The 20,927-nt window shown below is 52.9% G+C and overlaps 2 protein-coding genes across 11 annotated transcripts; one reads left to right on the plus strand and one right to left on the minus strand.

The window, feature by feature from the left end:
* Window positions 1-174: 174 nt before the first annotated feature.
* On the minus strand, window positions 175-9,737 carry LOC122387787 (serine/threonine-protein phosphatase 4 regulatory subunit 2-like). Of its 6 annotated transcripts, none has more exons than XM_043378250.1 (7): window positions 9,678-9,737; window positions 8,754-8,844; window positions 8,172-8,427; window positions 7,821-7,949; window positions 6,866-7,056; window positions 6,449-6,531; window positions 175-1,325 (listed from the first exon to the last, which is right to left on the minus strand). In XM_043378250.1, exons 1-7 carry the CDS (start codon window positions 9,678-9,680, stop codon window positions 675-677), a joined length of 1,404 nt encoding a protein of 467 aa, XP_043234185.1. In that variant the 5' UTR covers window positions 9,681-9,737; the 3' UTR covers window positions 175-674. The 6 variants fall into 6 exon arrangements, with proteins under 6 accessions (XP_043234185.1, XP_043234186.1, XP_043234189.1 ...); XM_043378251.1 differs by having other exon boundaries at window positions 9,673-9,726; XM_043378254.1 differs by having other exon boundaries at window positions 9,669-9,710.
* Window positions 9,738-9,951: 214 nt separating this feature from the next.
* Window positions 9,952-20,803, plus strand: LOC122387786. 5 transcript variants are annotated; one of them, XM_043378249.1, is made up of 3 exons: window positions 9,952-9,981; window positions 12,864-12,956; window positions 14,637-20,803. In XM_043378249.1, the coding sequence occupies exon 3, from the start codon at window positions 14,872-14,874 to the stop codon at window positions 20,419-20,421; it is 5,550 nt and encodes a 1,849-aa protein (XP_043234184.1). In that variant the 5' UTR covers window positions 9,952-9,981; window positions 12,864-12,956; window positions 14,637-14,871; the 3' UTR covers window positions 20,422-20,803. The 5 variants fall into 5 exon arrangements, with proteins under 5 accessions (XP_043234184.1, XP_043234182.1, XP_043234181.1 ...); XM_043378247.1 differs by having other exon boundaries at window positions 9,972-10,028; XM_043378246.1 differs by lacking the exon at window positions 9,952-9,981 and adding an exon at window positions 9,984-10,051.
* Window positions 20,804-20,927: the final 124 nt, after the last annotated feature.

Here is a 20,927-nt window from a genome sequence, read left to right on the forward strand (position 1 = left end):
GGTGTACGAATCCCCCAGCTCCCCTAGTCAGCGAAAATTGCTTCAGTTCAGTGTTCGCCACGACCCGAGAGTGAAACTACGAATTGGCAAGACAAACTTCAGAGCTCCCATGTCGTGATTGAACGCTCAAGTTTTATGTACGCTCAGACAGGCTTCCCAGGCAAACACAATCACTATACATGGAACCTTTATTATGGACAGGACAATTCACGTACAAAAGACTGTCTTAAGCACTACAGCCTAGAGGTCAGACAGACGACTGGTGTGAGGCCAGCCTGCCGCTGGTTTTATGTGAGCGCAACGCAAACTGAATGTCCCCACTGGCGGGTCTCCCACCCACGGGGCGGAGCTGCGCCCGTTCCCGACGCCCCGACACACTACCTCGGCTCAGTACCGACTGAGACCGTTCCCTCCACGGGACCAGCTCTGATCCTCCCCACAGGGGACCGCCGCGGTGCCCGGAGCGAGGTAGCGGCGGCGCTGACATGTCACCTGGTCGGTCAGCTAGTCACTGTTTGTACTGCCACTGCACACCGGGCGGCGGCCGTCAGACCAGGAGCGTCACATGTCACCGAGCATACCAACAACCGGGTGGTGATCCGCGCCCGCGTCGGCCGCGCATTGAACTACACGGCGCCGAGCAGACGGCCCGGACAGGGTGCAGGCGGGAGCTCTCACGCCCCCGGTTCGTTGCCAGTGGCTGGCGGAGGCGAGCCGACCACGGCATCACTGCCGCACAGACTGTCGTCAAGACTCATATTAGATGAGTCGAGACTGACGTCCTCGCTTTGTTCTGTGGTGTCAGCCGCAGGTGGTGGTGAGCCCTCGGCTGGCTGGTCTGCTGGTGTCGCGGTCGACGGGTCTGACGGGTTTACTGGCTGGTCTGAGAGATCGGATGGCTGGTCTGAAAGGCCTGTCGTCGGGTCTGCCGCGACGGCCGGCTGGTCTGATGGAATGAACTCGTCTGTCGACGAGCAACTCTGGTCTGGGGATTCTGAAGATTCATCTGAGGTTTTAACAGAACTCTCCGAGGGATTCACGGACTGCTCTATGGTCACTGAAGGCTGCTCTGAGGTCGGGGAGGTCTCACTGGGAGGGTTCGTCTGCTCGGCGGCCGCTGGTGCGTCTATCACCTGGACCGGTACCTCAGCCGGCTGGGACGGCGGGTCAGACGGCTCGGGAGGCCGGTCCGACTGGTCACCGGGCTGGCCGGAGACGCTGGGTGTCTTCTCCGCGGGGTCGGAGCTCTGCCCCGCGCCAGAGAGCTCGGCGTCCCCGCTGCAGATGTCGCCAGTTGCCGACACGGACTCCGTCGGCGCTTCCGTCTGCACAAAAACAGCGAGCGAAATCAAAGATCGCAAACCATAAAACATTGTAACACCGTAAAAATACTAACACCGTAACGCACACCGTAAAAAGGTAACATTGTCTCATATTTACCAAGTTCTCACCTCTCTTTATCCAACTTATTTTCCTTGGTTCTATTTTTAGATTTCCTTGAGCTATTCAATGCTTCATAACCGATTCCTTTGTCGGTCACCGGTAAAGAAGACGGGTGATTGAATGCAGGCGAAAATGGTGTTATGAACGGAATGCGGATTGAGGAGCCTTCTCCAATAGCCTCTATTGACGGAGAGAGCTCTCGCTCGGGAGAGATATTTCACAACAAAAACGGTTGGCATGGGCTTGATACGAACCTGGTACTTGACTCCCAGATACAGATATACCGAAAACTGCATTGTGGAAGGAATCTAGGCATGTATTATTACGGAGCGAGCGAAGCGAGCGGAGTCTTTCCTTAGCTTAACGGAAATTTCTGAGTATGAGCGGCCGGCCGGCCGGCCGGCCGTGCGGACGCTTTTGCGAGGCTTATATCTCAGCAACCACTTGACCGATTTACATGCGGTAATTTTTGTAGGGTAGCTTCATTCCTTCTACCAAGTATTGGACTATTCCCGATGCATGTGGGTGACCCCTTATGCACGTGCCACGTGCAAAACGAGGAGGTGTCAGTTTTGTAATTGTTGCAATATCTCGGTAACTACTTGGCCGATTGCGCTGAAAGTTGGCATGTAGATAGGCACCCACTAGGCACTGCATATCCATGTGCCAGAGTTGGGGTGCTGCTGCACGTGCGCACGTGCAGGGGTCGTTTCCAGATCTCGAGAACGGCTGGACCGATGGCGCTCAAATTTGGTACACGATTAGGGACCAGTTAGTAGGGTGCCGTGCACAAGTCAGTTGGGACCCATTTTGCACGTGCGCACGTGCAGGGTGCCGCTTCCAGATCTCGAGAACGGCTGGGCCGATTTTGCTCAAATTTGGCACATCGCTAGAAACCGGTCAGTAGAGTGCCGTGCACATGTCAGTTGGAGGTACCCCCTCGAAATTTCGCACGTGCAAGACTCACCCCCTCGCTCGCTCCGTTGGTCGCCCCAAAAGGCGCTATACTGGTCTAATTACCTCATGACAAACAGGATCGGGGACGGTCCCACTTACAGGTGAAGTCACATCCAACAGCATCTCAAAATTTGTAAATTCTGGTAAGAAACGACAATGAGATTAAAATGATCTTAAGTTCTCACCACCTTTCCACTCTCCCGTATAAGGTCTGAGACATTACACTGAATGAAGACGTAAGACACAGATACAATGTCCCAAAATTTGTCTATTTGGGTGGGAAACGACATCCAAATGAAATTCATTTTCCACTATCACCACCATTTTTAAGAACAATTTTCCACTCCCAAGTCCCCACCAAGAAAACATAGATTTTTTACCTATAGAAAGACAGTTGTGTGGATGCCCAGTTAGCATCAAACATTCTACACCCTAGAATAAAATGCATGCTTTTTGTCTCCTTTTTGATCTAATCGAATCAGCAGTTTTCCACTCTCTCCCCTCTTTTTGGTGGGTAATTTTCCCCTCTGACACCCAAGACAAAACTCAATTTTGGGACACTGCACAGATAAATCATGACTCATGAGTAATGGTCAGTGAGCATTGCATCCTTATCTGATTTTTTTTCAAATGCTCTGGCTAGTCATCATAAGACGGTTGATGAATAAGACATTCAAAATCACAATGTTAAAAAATGGATCATCCCCCTAGTTTAAGTGTCTTATCTGACTGGCAATTTTTCACACTCATTCCCTTTTCCTCTCTGACATCCAAGTTAAAGTGCGACTTTGGGACACTACACCAAAATAGGTATGTAAGTGCAGCATAACTGCTACTGCAGGCTTCAAAGCGACATACCACTGGGGGCATTCCACGTCAAATCAAACACCGAAATCCGTCATCCCCTTCGATTTTTCTGAAAATTTGTAGGCAGACTGGGCATGGTTCAAAACTGAGTAACGTATAATATTTTCGAAATTTGATAACGTATCGCTGAGATATAGGTCATCAAATATAGCGAAAAATGCCACACATCAATTTTTTAAATGGCTATAACTCTGGTTCCTTTTCTGGTATCAAAATGATATTAAAAGGGTCTTATAGGCAATTGATAAGGCTTTGCTTTTTAGTTATAAAATTAAATTGAAGTGACCTTGAAATGCATTTGACCTTGAATTAAAACAGAAAAATTTAAATAGCAAAAAACACGTCACCTTCGATTTGGGTAATTTTTACATATTAGGTATGTCCGTCACAATGTTCCTAACCATCTGTGAAAAAAATTGGAGTGGGCCATTCATAACTTTCGCGGCAAACGCCGTTTTCATGCATCAACATCACGCAACCGCGCGTGACCTTGAAAGACAGAGTCAAGACATGCTTGCTTGTGTACACTTTCTGAAATGAATGAATGCTGATTAGTGATATCCCAAACTCTGCGAGAATGGAAATGCATAGTCTAAGTCATCGTAGTCAAGCATTCACGTTCCATAGTAAAAGTGTCTCAGGCAAACGGTATTTTGCGGTGAATTTTGAGCCGTGTGGAAATGCATCATGAAGTAAATTCAACGAAAACATTATCACGCAACGATATCTTCACGTCTTTTGATCTTCACTATACAAAAGAACATACATTTTTTAGTATGCATGGGGAATTTCTAGTTAATCCAATAATAAATATGGCAGTTAGAGGCCTGCTAAGAGTAACATGTCGCCGGCTGAGGCGGGCTCGGCCGATGCGGGAAACGCAGCAATCACAATTTTGTGTTTACACGTTCATATTTCAATTGTTTACCAACCGATTTTCAAAATTATTTCACCATAAGATTGCCTGTACATTTCTTAGTCTTCTCACAAAATTTGACGCGAATCGAACGTAATCAGCGGTAGGGAGCGCGATGTAAAGACGGAACCGTTCCGTTCCGTCCCGGCACAGTCTACAATTCAGGCGGCGCGTAGCGGTCGGCGCCGGCTGCCGAGTCGCCGCGTCGCTGCGGCGACAGGATGTTCACTTTACACCGCTATTACTAGAACAGTTGTGAACCGATTTTCTTATTGCTTGCACGATGAGATGTCCAATTCAATTTTTGACAGGTAGCCATAATTAATTTCGCATTAATCTTATGAGATATTGGCGAAAAACAGGAGGGGTGGGCGAAATTCGCTCTTCCCCCTCTACTGCGCGTGCTAACATACGTTTGCATATGTGCAATTTTCTTCAAAACTTATGATTGGCCCACTCTAATTTTTTCACAGGTTCTTAAGAATATGGTAGACAATAAAATATATGAAAATTAGCCAAATCGAAGGTGACGTGTTTTTTGCTATTTCAATATTTGTGCTTAAGAACAGAGTTAACCCGCGCCCCGTTGGGCTCTGCCGAGCAACGCGCCCGGTTGGGGGGGGGGGGGCATTTTGGCCCCCCCCCCTAAGATCTCGAGAACCACGCAACATAGCGACAAGCGGTAAACGGCGTTGGATAGCCCCAACGGGGAACTACCTTGTGACCCAATTTTATTGACCTAGGTCAAACCGATGGCGTCACAGGTCAGGTCAAAGGTCCAATTTTCACCGTTTACAGGCATTTCAAGAAATGCGTTGTACAATCGAGTAAAATGCATTTCATTGAAAATCATCGATGGGGAAATGTTCTTCAAACACATATTTTGCTATTTGAGGTCACTGATAACAGGTCAGGTCACAGAGGTCAGGTCACGGGGGGGTCACAATATGAAAGTGTCGTGTGATACATGTTTTATGGTCCATTTTACATGACAAATGCGATTATGTGGGTCAGGCAGCCTTTGGGGCCAGCTTAGGTCACGTTTTGGTCAAGGTCAGGTCAAGGTCAGGTCAAGGTCAGGTCAAATTAGGTCAAATTTTAAAGTTAATATTTTTGCATAAAATGGGTATCGAATCGATGCAGCTTGTCACGGGGAGTTCAATGGTGGTCTTTGTTTTGCCGTACGTGGTCTAGAATCGCTAAAAATTGAGTTCAAAAATTTGACGTCATCATTTTTGAACAGTTTTTTCGCTATAACTTGGCCAAAAAACGAGATATCGATCTGAAATTTGGTATGTATATAGAAGAGCGCTGGTGCTATCACATATATTCCGGTTTTTTTTCGAAATTCGGAAAAATTTTGGATTTTTTTTTAGTTTTTCTAAAAAAATCAATTTTTTGAATTTTTTTGCACAAAAACCAAAAATTTTGAAAATCCGAGATAGCAGTTTTGTAGCGCCGCTTTTTGTCTACTAAATCATATAAAGAATATTGAAATTGCTTGATAACTGTAGATTTGGTGAGCGCTTCAAGATTGCATGTTTTTTGCTCATTTTTGCTCGAACATGACCTCAGTTTGACCTCAATAACTCCTGACCTAAGGTGACCTAAGACTTGACATTTGGTGTGAAGGTGTCAAATTGATGCCCGGGAAGGTACTGAAAATTTGGCGTTTCTTGCTATTCAGGAAAAACCACAGGGGGGGGGGGCCAAAATGGCCCCCCCAACGGGGCGAGGGTTAAGCAAATTTCAAGGTCATATATTTAAGTAGGTGCAATTCTAAACAAATGCTTAAGAAATTACCTTAACAGTAAGGTTTATTTCATTCAAATCAAACGAGTACAACCAAAGTTATGGTCGTTCAAAAATATAAAGATGCAACATTTTGTAAAAATTTGATGCCCTATATTTAGAAGACCTGTGGTCCGAATGTGCAAAAAACGTCAATGTAATGTCCGGGGCCACACAGGAACTCGCTCACAAATTTATAATGAAATCGCTGATGGTAAGGTGCAAAACAGCCGATTTTTGTTCGATTTGACGTGGAATGCCCCACTGGCAATATTATTATCCGAGCCCGCGTCAGCAGGCCACAACGCTGTCGGCTGGGTCAAAACACACCGATGAGGGAAGCTGACTGAAAGCGAATATTGCGGAGCAACCTATATTGTGGACTGTGGGTGTCGCAGGCCCTGCTGACGGAACGCCGACAGCCTGCCGCACACCGTGGCGGCCCTGAGGCTATGGCCCGTGGTTCGTACTTACCCGGAGTTCGGCGGGAGTGGCGCCATCTGACAGGACGGCCTCCTCGACCGCCGGGCCCACCTCCATAGGTGTGGGGCCGGCATCTGAAACACGCAAAATACCGCCAGTCAGAATAGCAGGCATCAGCGGCCAGCGTTATCAATTAACAGCACACAGTCGCTGATAACTACACAAGCCCTTCATAGATGGCAGCACTCAGATGTCGAAGACGGTGCGAGGGTCCGTGTAATTACACAACCCCTCCAGAGACAGCAGCACCGCAGCAGTCCCGCTAAAGGAGCAGAGTGAGGCCAGCTCTGTGACTGCACTACACTGACCTTCAAGCTCCCCTATATTGATGGCAGCATATCAACCTGCTCCACCATATACCGGTCACTGTTATATGGCTCCTGTGTTTGTGTCAATGTCACCACTTACCTGTATCTGTATCGACGTCTGCCTCCGCCGCCGTCTCGTCAGCCGACCCGTGTCCCTGCTCGGGCTCGGGCGGCCGTCCCGCTGCCGAGGTGGACGGCGCGCCGCGACTGACACCCTCCGACCCCGCAGCCTCGTCCTCCTCCTCCTCCGGGTCCGCGGCGCCGTTCACAGCCTCCGGCGGAGGCCGGCGTCTGGGGTGGAGCGGCGAGAGGCAGAGGTCAAGGGCGTCGGTATACACACAGGATACGTCACAAGAACGCATAAGAGGGATGAGAGACACAGATCAACCGTTACGGAGAATCTGTTAGCACAAAGGCAGGGGATGCGCATCACAGAACGCGTCACAGAATGCGTCACAGAATGCGCGTACACAGACAACCAGCGATGACAGGGCAGACCTCACAAAACAGCAGAAGTAATGGAGAAGCAGAGACCACAAGGTGTCCTTTCACACACAATAGCGGAAGGTCCAGGTCACGGAGTGTCCGCACACGTCGCAACGATGACAGTGTGAGGTCCGGACCACACACCATCAAAGTCACTTCCCCAGTCAGCATCACTGCGCTAGTATCGCAGTCAGCTGATGCATGATCACCGCGCATTCAGCGTTCATAATGCACGATAATCGCTTCAAGAGCCGATATTGGGGATACCGGACATTAGTCAGACTGCATACCGATGAGAGGCCGGTGTGAAATCGACTGAAGTTCGGCTTTGTCAGCATTGGTCAGCACTTTCATGTTAGCATCAAGTGCAATATCGATGGTGCACAGCTCCACTGACTTTCAGTGCCAGGTAGCCCTTGTGATAAGCTAGCAGCAGCGGTTTAGAGTAGAGTCGAGGTGTGTGTGGAGCTTTTGGGTGGGCGCTTGAAAACAGGTAGGCTATCAAGCGCCCTGGCGGTTTAGATGCAATGTCTGGTGACTGGTGACGGTCGGGCCGATGTGGTACGGACCTGGTAGCCTCGATGGTGGTCACCACCAACACGTTCTTCTCCACGCCGCGCATGAACTTGTCGGTGCGCTTGTAGTACCGCTGAGGCTCCGTCATCAGCTCACACAGACGCTGGATTGTGAACGGAGTGCTGGAAACGACGCAAACGAAACGTCAGCGAACCGACAATAATGCACATTTGCAACATCGCGACTATTTTCACGATGTCGAATAACAAAATTAAACTTCATGGAGACCCACTTGAGCAGAGGACCTTCTTACCGTATTCGTAAACCTACGTGTGCTCAAACAATTGCATAAATTATCGAAGCGAATAAGCACGTGGTACCCCACTTAGCAGCGACCGACTAACCCGGAGAGTGCGTCGATCCTCAGGTGAATCTCGGCTCTCAGCTGGTCGAATTTGAAAGGGTCCACGTTGGGCATGGCCGGAATCTTCTCGGGCGGACAGTGCTGACAGTACTGGTCGGCGATCACGTCCAGTTTGCGCTTCAGCAGCGGCCGTACCTTGGGCCACGGGAAGAGCGAGTCGCCGGTGTGTGCCACGTGGCGCAGGTACGCCTCCAGCACTGGCGGGATCTCCGGAGCCGAGCGACACGACTCGAACCCTGCCGGCCGCCGGCGGAGGCGCAGTCAGACTCAGAACAGCGAGAGGCAGTAATAGCAGACATAGACACAGCATCACAGGCATAATGGCCCAGTGACAGCAACACAATGGGGCTTGGCACCATCTGGGTCATCCACATGCAGGAACACATGCTTATAAAATAAATAATGCTTATAAAATAAATAATGGGTAATAACACACTACCCAGTCATTTGACAGTTCTTTCAAAGAACCACACACTTAAAAAAATGAATTCCACTCAGTGGCTTAAGAAGGCGATGAAGGTGATCAGTCTCTTCACATGGCTGCTGTGATCAAATAACTCACTTGTCAGTTCCATCAGTACCTCCTCACGATTCTCCATAATTATAGAATGTGAAGTGGTGCCTAGTTCTACTTCTAAGTGATATTTCCAGACCTGTAAAAGAAAAGAAAAAGTACATTCAGACCAGAAAATGTCTTTAAATGAGAACCTGCAAATGGGGACTTAGCCATAAGGCAGATGCCTACAATGATAATCATGGGCCAGCATGGGAGGTCTTACTCGCATGCACCATCTAAATTCTGAGCCTAAGGGATTTAATAAAGTTGAATTATCAGGCAGTTTGAGACTCAGTGTAAGACATCTATCTGATACAGCAGTGAGATTGAGATACAGCAGAGCAAGCTGCAAGACATTGTCAACACATAGTCATCAACATGATACAGATTGAGTTGAACCATTGTACAGTTCCAAGGTTGCCTTAAGGGCTAAGGCTGAAACAGACTCTTTCCGCATTCAGGAAATCACATGTCAGAGCCTATTCAAATACATTGTAATTCTTCTCGCATCAATTGCTTGCGGAAGGTGCGTGTGATTGATATGAGCATGCTTTCATGTATTTGAATAGGCTCTCGCATGCGATTTCCTGACTGCGGAAAGAGTCTGTTTCAGGCTTTAAGCATGATCTACATCAATTGATGTTAAAAGAAAGCAGCCAGTTCAGCATTATGCATTTGACATTTGGAGCCAATAGTTTAGATTTGCATTACTGTTACACGTTACACGTTTTGATTAGAAGCAAATCAACTTGAACTTGAACTAGTCATAGCCAATAGGTACTGATACACATATGATGCAATTCATTCACAGTCACAGCAATACTTTGCTAAATACCTATTTGAAGTTTTACCCTCTATGAAAAGCGAAACAAGATGGCAAAATTCCAGCGGGATCAGGATAGGAAAATTTCAAATAACGACCTACCGCACCATAGAGATCCGCAAAAATACAAAGAGCCACACAGCAGTGCTGCCAGATGGGGAAGGCTGTAATCCTCCAGATCAGTTACAAAAAAATAGCGGCCGGACTGATGAATGGCGCTCTTGCGACAGCTGCGAACATGTTCTGTTAACACAAATAAAACTTACTTTAAGGAATCATTAAAATAAAAACGAGCTAGGATTGGTCGCGATCTGCTCGCTTAGCTTCCGTGCACTCTTGCTGTGGAAATTTTGAACACTATTCGAGAGACAGTTATCTTTTGCAAGTTCTTGGTTGTTGTTGAGTCATGGAGTTGAGTTCCTTGGTTGAGTTGTGTTGCCGAGGTCACAGGTCACTCGGTTGGTAGACGCCGCTTTTGCAGGTTATTGCGCGGGTCAGATTGCACGTACAGTTCAAGTTGGGTGCCCTGAGTTTGAGTCGGGAATAATTGCGTGGTTGGTGAATTTGCATGCTGCCAAATTGAAATACTTAGCCATAGCCTGCTCAAAATACAGAGTTTAGTAGTTTTGATGTCGTTTGAAGGTAGGTAGGTAGCTGAAGCGGTACCTACCGTTAGCCGTATGTTGCATCACGGCTGAACTCACTGGTTATTCATTAGTGATTTATTTCAAAATGTTCTGGGCCCTGTTTCAAGGCACGCCGCTGTATTGCGCTACAGCGTTGGTTGGTGCGGCGTTTGGGACGTATTCACCTCTATGCTTCAGCATCAGCATTGCCGCATTGCGAGCATTAGAGTTTGTTAATGTTTCCATGGAAACCCAATAGGTAGGAACATTGCTGCAGGCAGCTTGCTACAAAACATTTTTACCTTTTGAAAATTGAAAGAAATTGATTCTACAAAACATTTTTTTTTAAATCTGATGGTGACAAAACTGAAAAAGTCATTCAGCCATTGACAATTATGCGAGTGTGGTGATCCTGCATGCTTGCTTTGTATTGTGTTCTTCCATGTCTGACTTCAGGGAAGACATTGTTCAACTCCCATTAGCATTGTGGAACAGTAAATGAAAGCTTATACAAAACTTTAAGCTCAACCTTCAAATGCTGCTACCCGACTTATCTCCATACTGAAACCCACATTGAGTGTGGAATACTCTCCAAACAGAACTTCCAATTATACCTTGAAGCATAAAGTCTGCATCATTGCAGCCACTGGCGGTCCCAGGGGGGGGCCACGGGGGCCATGGCCCCCCCTTTGGTGCTGAAAGGTGGGGCCATACTATCTTTTGGCCCCACCTTTCAGATCGAACAAAAGTCCTAGAAAAGCTTTTCGTATGATTCATTTTCTTTCTTGCGCCATCAAAGGACGTAAATTTCACTCATGAGTGGGCTCAGTTTCGCATTCTGTCAATTTGGCGGTCAGCGTCGCTGGCACCGGTTCACGAGTATGGCCGGATCTTATAAGGAATATCAGCGTGGGTTTACTTGAGGCTCTCGTAGGCCCAGCAATGGCTGGCATGAGACCCCCTTCGGCAGTGGTGGGTGGGCCCTGCTAAAGGAGATTGGCTCTAAGACACTAAAGTAAGACCTCATGGGTTGGTGCTGTGCACATCAGAAGCCCGGTGGTGACGCCGCATGCCGGCTTGGTTTCTTAAGGATTAGCTTGGGAACTCCGGGGCCTGCATAGAGTTTGCATGAGCTAGTATGTAATCTCAGAGGCATGTCTGTAATGTGTACACAGTGGCAGTCCTGGGGGGGGCATCAGGGCCATGCCCCCCCCCAAAGGTCAATAAAGGGGGCCATCATATCATTTGCGCTATTAATATAGCTCCCACACCGGTCTTTGAGTGTCCTACACTGACCTCTGAGGGAACTTCAGTGGCGGTCAAGCGCCCACGTTGACCGCTAAGAGCCTACATCAACCTCTGAGACCCCACATCTGGCCTATGAGGGCCCCTAACCGGCCTCAGGGGTCCCAACCGGCGTCTGAGGGTCTCACACCGGTCTCTGGTGGCCTTATTTCTGTCTGTGGTGTCCCAAGACGAACCTTTAGGTGCCAATGAGGGCCCCGCACTGGCTGCTAAAGACCCGATGCCGGCCTCTTAAGGGCCTGCATTGGCCTCTGAGGAGGGCCCATCTTAGCCTTTGAGGGCCCTCTGCTGGCCTCAGGGGTCCAACGACGGCTCATGCCGGTCTTTTAGGGCCCCACGCTGACCTCTGAGGGCCCATGTTGGCCTGTAATGACCCACATTAGCCTCTGAGAGCCCACCTCGGTCACTGATTGTCTCAAACTACTGGCCTTTGTAGTTTGCAGGCCCTGTACTGGTCTCTGAGGGCCCTAAACTGGCCTCTACGTGAAAACATACATGGGTGGGTTTCTGAAGATCAGAGGGCTCACGCAGTCTCCGGCACAGCCTTACGTTGGTCCTGATCGAGATTACTTTACGTCCTGATGGTCCCGCGCAGATTCCCTCATATTTCGACGTCGGGACCCCATGAGCCGGTGTGGGTCCTGGGGCTGGCAGAGACTGATGAAGTCCTTAGGGCTCAGGGCCAGTCTTTTTAGCAGTAAGACTAGGCAGGTTGAGTGAGCCCCAATAGAGCCGTTGCGAAGCCCCGCAGGAGTCGCGCGCGGCCCTCAGATGCCAATTTTGAAAGCTCGGAACCTGTGGGGGGTCTCCAGAGGTCGGTGTACCTACTCTCTCCCGCCACACCACACAACTAGGTATGTTACCTATATGGGTAAATGTCATAGTCTGAAAATGCTCTCTGGGTTTCACATGCTTGTTCAAAGCAAGAGGTATCTGTACTTTTCCGAATTGTTTTATACATAGTGGTAAGGTCATGAATCCGCGTGCCTGACCTTCCAGTATACCTATGCTACACCGATCCGTCGTCATGGTGCAGTGGGCCGACCGGTGGAAGCACCGTGGGACGGGAAATGGAACTGGTGATTTTGCCTTAAATTGAGCTTAAAGATTTCACGCAAGAATCAGATGGATGAAGCATAAGTAATGCCAACTGCGCGGCACCTCGTGGACGTAAAAAATTAGCCGATCACCCCCCGCCCCCCCCCCCCCCGGTGACGGATAAATGTTATGTCCCGCGAGTGTGACTTTGGCCCCCCCCCTTTTGCTAGCGGCTGCGACCGCCAGTGATTGCAGCTGTAAACTGGAACTGAAATAATTGAATTGGAGCATTTTATTTTGTTTGTTACCTACTGTTCCTTACAGGGAGACCTACTTCATCATAACTGAGTTTTCAAGAACCCAGCACAAGTCATTTGCTGGCAATCAGTTTTCTTCTTCATCTTTGCATTGACAAAGGTAAGTTTGTAGAAAGTAGGTTAAAAAATATTTGACTGTGCAATGTGCATGTTGGGAATACGTTTTATTGCTGTAGGACAAAACAAACTTGATTTTGTTGTGGGTTCTTATTTACTCTAAATCCCCTTGGCCCACAATTTTATTACAACATTCACTTGTGTACACTAAACATATTACCTAAAGTCTGATGGCCAAGAGTTGCGAACGAAAATTATAATTAAAATCTAAATCTTTTTGTATTTCAAAAAGATTTAGATTTTAATTATAATTTTCGTTCGCAACTCTTGGCCATCAGACTTTATAAACATGTCTTACAATATTGAACATATTACCTACTTGTGATGCCTTTCTTTGTTAAAAGATGGGAATCTGTAATGCTAAAAATCATTAGTTGAAGATAATTCCTACTCCACATGTGTTTGCATATACTATAGGTATGTAATAATGTAGGTAGGTGCACAGTACCACAAAGGCATCTACCTACTTGCCTATATGACAGTCTGGGTCCTGACCATTTCTGAGCCTGAACTCTGAAGCCAATAAAAGCATAGGAGTAGCCATTGTAGGCATAGGAGCAAAAATCAGGTGGTATGAGGAGTTTATAAAGTAAAACAAATGAGAGCCCCACATGTCAGGTTTGGGTGGGGACTGGGAGATAGTTGTATAAAGCTGAACCAGAGCATCTGAAGTGACTATTCCACTTATTTTGCTAAGACTAGAACACTACTACAGTGTCAGTGTGATCCTGCATTGTGACTATTTGCAGCTTTCAATGCATACTGAGTCATCTAGATGGTCGAAACTGAAGAATACTCCCTCCGGAGCTCGGAATGAAAAATTGTAACATTTAATGGATAATATGCAATGTGCAGTATGCTTCAAAGTTTGTGAACTTGGGGAAGTAACAGTTTTGAGTTCTGGGCTGATGGAAGCCTGATCTGTGATTGTACTTTTCGAATGCCCGAATATTATGCATGCATCGTAATTCGTAACCGACGCACGATGAAGGTACTCGTCGCGAGATTCTTTGAACTATTGTCGAGACCTTTGTTCGAAGTTCAAACGGTGTTACAGCATCGGATTCGGACTTGTTAAGGAATCCCAAACGCCTTCAAATAAATGGCAGACGTGTCCATTCTGACTGTTTCTCGATAACGCACGTTTTAGCGAAACATGTCGTGCAGTATCATTTAAAGATCTCTACCCAGAAAAAGGCTTCCTTTTTCTGACTCGTGACGCTATCGATGATAGTAAAGTCAATGACCGACACTAGCTCCCTCTATGAGAGTCTCCAATGTCTCTAAGACCCCTTTCTGCAAAAAATAAATGTGTTAAATGCAGGGAGTAGCAGAAGCGATAAAGATTGGTTGCGGTTGATCGTTATTAAAAACGCAGCTCTCCACTCTCCAGTGGTATCTATGGTATCTGAGCTTCAACACGATAAAAGGATTTTGAGAGCTTACCGTAAGATTACTTTACTGATAGGGTGCCGCTCATTCTCAGTTTCTTTCTGTTAACGGCTAATGGTTACTGGCCTCAGAAACGTGTTGGAATAATATAAGTGACGAATTTTGGGGCTAGAAGACATCGCTCTTCAAATGATTAGCTCCAAAATATCAATGATTTATGACCCACTTGGTTTCTTAGTGCCATTTCAAATGAAGATCATGGTTGTTTCAGATTCCGGTGAACCTCTCCAACAAGTCCTTCATCCTGTCCTTCGGCACTTCAACCACCATGATCGAACCATGAGGCCCAATGAATGCTTATTCCGAAATTTCACGTGCATGAAAATCACGACGAATATGAAATGACTGAGAAGGGACGTGAACTGCTCAGTACTCAAAATAGCATGCATTGAAATTACGAGAAAGTGGATGCAGTGAGTACGTCTTGACAAATCAAAACTGTCACAATGGGTAAAAAAGAAGGCAAGAAGGCTTCAACCCCGCAAGTCGAGCAGGCGCCCTCTGAGGCGCCCGTGGTGGATGAGACGCCCTGGTGGGAGGCCGACTTTCGCGGTCGGTCTCTGGACGCGGAGGGCTTCTCGTGGCGGCTGTACATGGTCCGAGAGGAGACCGACAGCGACGCCGACCTCATGGCCATGCTGCTGTCGGCCGTCCGCTCCGGTGTGCGCCGTCAGTTCGTACTGCTGGAGCAGGAGGACGTGCTGAAGCTGGTGCCGGAGGTCAAAAAGCCGGCGCCCGATCCCAAACAGAAGGCCGGTGGGAAGGCCAGTAAGCGCGAGCCGCCGGCAAGTCACGCCGTGTGCGGTATGCCGCCCGAGGAGGGGATGCTGGCGGCCGTAGGTGAGGTGCTCCGCGACAACGGTCGGCTGGACGCTACCTCCCTGGCTATGGTGGTCAAGCACGCGCTGTCGCTGCTGCTGACGGAGCGCAGGGCCGCCGCCGGCGCCGAGGATCCCCTACCTATCCCCACGTCGCCCGAGGCGGCCAGCGCCGGCAAGGCGGCTAAGAAGAAGGAAGTCCCGGCCAAGAAGAAAAAGATGTCGACGAAACCAGAGAAGACCGCCGCTGCAGAAGAGGATAAGAGCGCGGAGAAGGATAAGAGCGTCGATAAGGAGGATAAGGAGTTCGAGGCGTTCTGTGAGACTCGTCCGAGCACACTGCGGAAGCGTGGAGAGGCGCTGGAACCTGCCTATAAAGACGACGAGCCGCCGGACGGGCCTGACCTATACGTGCTGTTGGTGGGGTTCGGTGAGCCACGGCTGCCACGTGAACTGGCCGCCTGTGGGGTGCATGTCGAGTCGCTGGTGGCTCTGGGCAGTGAGCGATGTCATCTGCGTAACGGCGCTTCGGCAGCCTCCTCTGACACGGACCAGGCCGGATGGTTTTGGAGCGAGCTGCCGGCGCAGCTGGTGGACCCAATCGGCGGGCTGGAGGACACTGCGGTGACACGCGTGGCGGTGGACAGGTGTCGGGTGCAGTTTGCGCCGAGCGCCACCAGTGCTGCCGATCAGGTGTACACAGCCGTGGCGTATGAGATCTACCGCCTCCTCCGGCTTCGCTCTCTGTTTGAGCGTTACGTGCAGAGCGTGACGGCTGTACCGGTCCCTGACGCGCCTCGTCCTCCTCCGCCGCCTCCCGAGTCCCCGCCGGATGAGCCGATGGCGGAGCTGTCTGTGCCTAACACCCCAGCAGGCTCGGAGGTGGAGCTGCTGGAGCCGTGTGTCCAGCCGCCGCTCGAATACCGCCGACTACTCGAGCCACTGCCGCCGGAGACGGTCACTGTGCCGCTGCTGGTGAACGCTCTGGTGGAGCAGGTTTGTGTGTGGGCAATGCCGGTCTGGCAGCGGCAGCAGGAGACGCCGGCGCCGCCGACTCCCGACGAACCCACCCCTGAGCCTGACTGTGAGGAGCTGGAGCGGCGTGTGGCGCTACAGGAGGAGTTCACACCACGGATAGACGACGCCGACCGCGGCCCCGTGCTGGTGTATGAGGGCGACGACGTAAACGCCGCTTTCTGGGACTGGGTGGACCGCGAGCCGGTGCTGAGTGCCGAGCACGTGCTGACGCAGACGGCCGAGCTGCAGGCGCTGCAGGGCCGGCTGCCGGCGCCGAGCGGCGCCCTGTGGCGCCACCAGGCCGCCCGCCAGGAGCTGCGTGCCGCCGAGGATGGTCCGCGCTCCGAGCCGGCCGCCGAGCTGCTGCTCAGACAGCTGGTGTTCGAGTCCATGTACCCGGCTCTGACGGCCGACTGCAGCGGCGGCGGAGGCGGCCCCTTGACCTACCCGCACCCGTTCCTTCCTGCCCAGTCGGTGCGACCGGACCGTCAGCAGCTTGCGCCCGAGTGCGGCCACGGCCAGATGGAACCCGACGCCCAGCCGCTGGACACCGGTGATGAACTGCTAACGCCGCCAGCGCAGTTCGCCGAGTTCTGTGTCAGCGAGCGGCTGGACCGGCTCACCATGGCGCAAGCTCTGGAGGCTGCGCGGGACGGTCGTCGCCGCCTGGCCGCCTACCATTTCGGCGGCGATGATGGACTCTATCTGGTGTACGGTCATCCGCGCGTGCGCGGTGGCTCTCTGAGTGATCACTGGCAGCGGCGAGCGCACACGGCCGTCGGTCTGCGCGATTTCATTGAGCACGTGCAGCACTGGCCTGAAGTGCGCTCCTGGATGCAGCACCAGTGTGGACAGCTACGAAATGCGTTCGCGCCGCGGCAGACGCCCCCGTCCCGGCCCGGCTCGGCGGCAAGCAGCGCGTGGCCGTCGCCCGCCGAGTTGCCGCCGCCCGGCTCGGGCGTTCAGCTGCCGGACGCAATGTTTCTGGTGCCGGGCTCGCTAAAATACGAGGCGAGCGTCCGGCAGGAGCGTGGGGAGGATGAACCTCCTCGCGAGCCGACCCAACCTGCCACACAGCCCGCTCCGGCCCCGGCCGCCAAACAGACCGACAAAAAGAGAAAGGAGTCTCGCCGTCGGAGTTCGGAACAGTCGCCGCGCAAAAACAGCGACAAGGGTCACCATCGGGAGGAGGGCGGCTCCCCGTCGCCCCCGCCTCCGCCGCCGCCGCCGGCTGCCATCAGTGTGGTGCAGTTTGAGATCCGACCTCACACACCAAACGCCGGCGCCAGGCAGCGATCGCCGAGCCCCGTGCCGCCGCCGAAGGTGTTTGAAGGTTACAGCGTATCTCTGGGCCGGCTGTTGGACGTGCACGGCGGCCGGCAGCGGCAGTACTTTGGAGACGGCTCTCATGTGACAGTGCGCCACAGTCGGTACGTGCACGGCCCGGCAACGCTAACAGTGAGCGTGCGGCGAGGTGAGACACGGCTCACTCTCCACCCGGCCGGCGAGCGGCCGGACCTGGTGGCGGTGCTGGCGGGCGGTATACTGCTCCATCCTCAGACAGTGATGCGCGAGCCGCAACCACCGCCACCGGAGCCGGCGCCGGCGCCCCCACCGCAGGAGGCCCCTCCACCTACGCCTGGGTCCGAAGAGCCGCCAATGTCCCCACCGCAATCACGCCGGTCTGTGCGACACCGCTCTCCACCAGAGAAGAGCAAAAAGAAGGAGACAAAGAAGGAGAAGAAGGCAGAACCAAAGAAGGCTACCGGTAAGAAGCGGCAGCCGGCGGAGGAGGAATCACCGGCGCCTCCGCTGGTGGAAGTTCCGTCCGGTCCGCCGGCGGATGAGTGTCCGGAACAGCCGGCTGAAGTCGCCGGGCGGCTGGTACAGACTCTACGACTGTCCTGTCCCAGCGGGCTGGTGGTGGAGCTGCAGCCAGAGCCGTTCTGGCCTGGTCCGGAGCCGCGTCTGCGAGTGGTTCAGTATTATGTTGACGCTGCCTGCGAGCGGCGCCGGGTGCGAGTGTATCTGAGTGACGGCTCGCTGCTCCTCCTGCACGGCGCCGATCAGCCGGAGGACGAGGTACGCGTGTTGAGCACCGACGGCGGACAGACCACCTACCGACGATCTGACGGAGCTCTCACTCTGGTGCGCGCAGTCACCGGCGCCGGCCGCCGCCTCAGCTGGGAGCCGGACGCGCCGCCCGAACCTCGCCCGCTGCTCACAAAGATGGCCACGGATCCGGTGACTCGCGAGCTGTACCTGCAGCGGGAGGACGGAGCGCGCGCCGTGGTCCGTCCCGGCGGACAGTCGGTGCTGCAGCTGGCCGACGGTACTCGTGTCACCATCTCACCGCCCCCGCCGCCCCCAGTCGTGGCCGGCGCCGAGCCTCGCCCGCCCGGCTGCTCCGACTATCTGGTGAATGAGTCGGGCTGGATCGGCGCCGCCACAGTCACCTGGCTGCTCGGCGCTCAGGTTACCGTTGATGATGCGACCTGTGCGCAGCGTTCTGTCACAATCGAACACCCGGAGTACGCGAGGGTTGAGATGGATCAGGCCGAAGCGCGCTGTCGCGTCCGGCTGCCACGCGGTCTTCTTGTGGAAGCCGACAGCGCGGGATTCTTCTACCTAAGCCAACCAGACGGATCGCGGTTGCAGCTCGACGACCAGGTGCTGTGCTTCAGTGGGCCGGGTGACACCGGACGCCGGCCTGTAGTCCACACACTGCGTCTGGCACCGGACGGTTGTGGTGCCCTCTGTGAGACTGTGGACGGAGACGGCGCGGTGTGGCATGTCACCGCAGAGGGGCGGCTCGAACCGGTCGGCGCGGCACCGGAGCCCCTACCGGAACCGCTGCCGCTTCACCTCCGCAGGCAGGTGGAACTGGAGACTGTGATGGCAGAGCGTCCCGAGCTGTTTGTGCTGTATCGGCACGGTGATGGGGTACGACTGATGGCCTCCGATGAAGCCGAGCGGTACTTGGAGGACGTGGAGAGCACACCGGGCGCGCTCGCTGTCCAGGAGCCTCACCAGCAGGACGACGAGCTGACGGTGGTGAAAACGTTCCGACCGGTGGGAACGACGCTGACTGAGCGGTGGCGCGTGCCGTACCGCGAGGCCACAATCGTTCCGCCGAACCTTCGCTGCCGCGATCTGCAGCTGCTTTGTCGGGACGCCGAGCCGCCTCAGGCTGGCGCTACTGTGTGGGGCGGTGGAGAGCCGGTGGCCGGCGCTGGCTCGCCTCCCCCGCCGCGGCTACCCTCTGGTCTGGTGTGTACCCGCGAGCTCCTGGTGTCCCCACCACTGCCCGAGCCGCGCCGCCTGGCCGTGCTGCGCGCTGTGAACGCTCTCCGGCTCCGGTTGCGCTCTGAATCGGACGGCGGCGGGCAGCTGCCGTCCGATGAACCCCCGCTGACTCATGTTCAACATGTCTACGAGCCGGACCGCCTGCTGAACTGGCTCAGTTCGACGGCCTCACCGTCGCCGGCGCCGGTCCAGACAGTCGACGAGCCGACACAACGACACCGACATCGACGCAGCCGCGCGCCTTCGGCTGCCGTCGATATTCGCGAGCTGGATAAGATCCTCATCTACCGAGAGATGCTGCGACGGCGCCGGTTCCCGGGCTTCTTCCTGACAGCAGACGGTCGCCAGTTTCTGGCCACGCTGCGCCAGACCCCGCCAGAGGAGCGACCGGCTCCAGCCAGACGGCGACTGAAGCACGAGCCGCTGCGACTGGTGGCGGCGGCACGCGGCGAGCCGCCCCTGCCACCGGTCGGCTCCGGTGCCGTACTCTGCCGGCCTGAGCGGCTCGACCTGGGCCTGGTGCGGCCGGACCGGGCCGTCTGTGCCGAGCTAGCGCTCTGCAGCACGGCAGACACCCCCCTGACGTTCCGGGTCATCCCGCCGGGCCCGCCGGTCGGGGTGCGTGTCTGGCCCGAGGAGGGAGTGCTGCCGGCCGGCGGCCAGGCGGTGCTCCGTGTCCAACTGACGCCCTCGGCGGCCGTGCGCAGTAGATCAGTGTTCTGCCTGCTGGAGGTAGTGGTGGATGACGGCGCTCAGAGGCTCTCCGTGCCCGTGGTAGCGTGCGTGGCGGCTGGTGGCGCGGCGCAGATGCTGCCCGATGACACCGGTCGCTGCCACCTGGGAGCTCGGGTCTGAGCTGTCCGACCGACGGAAGACGTCTACCGACTGGCGTCGGACCCCAGCAAGACTGAAGACGTGTACTGCTGGGGTCCGATCACCAGTCGCTAGTTAGTGCGAAGTCTGGCGAAACGACATGCTGTTCGAAATCTGGGTTGAAGACTGGGCTGCTTGCTGTATAGTGACTTGGCATAAATATTAGCTATATTCGATTAAATTGTCTAACGTTTTCTATTGAATCCAATTTTGTCCGTGATCCTTCATCATGTTGTCACCTAGTCTTTGTCTTTCAATACGATCTATAACAAAGCTATTTTCAAAGAACCTAACACGGTTTATCAATAATTACGACCATGTGAAACGACTGAAACGATCGAATAAACGACTGCTCTACAACCTACGCCGTACTGTGTTCCTCTCCTCTCCACGACGCTACCTGCAGTCTGCACTGATCCGTGTCACATGCATCCACTGCGAGCAAGGTGAGTCGAGGGACGATTGGGGGGGGGGGGGGGGGATGGATG

This window comes from Amphibalanus amphitrite, unplaced genomic scaffold (assembly GCF_019059575.1).
Source record: "Amphibalanus amphitrite isolate SeventyFive unplaced genomic scaffold, NRLGWU_Aamphi_draft 000298F_arrow, whole genome shotgun sequence".
Taxonomy (NCBI): domain Eukaryota; kingdom Metazoa; phylum Arthropoda; class Thecostraca; order Balanomorpha; family Balanidae; genus Amphibalanus; species Amphibalanus amphitrite.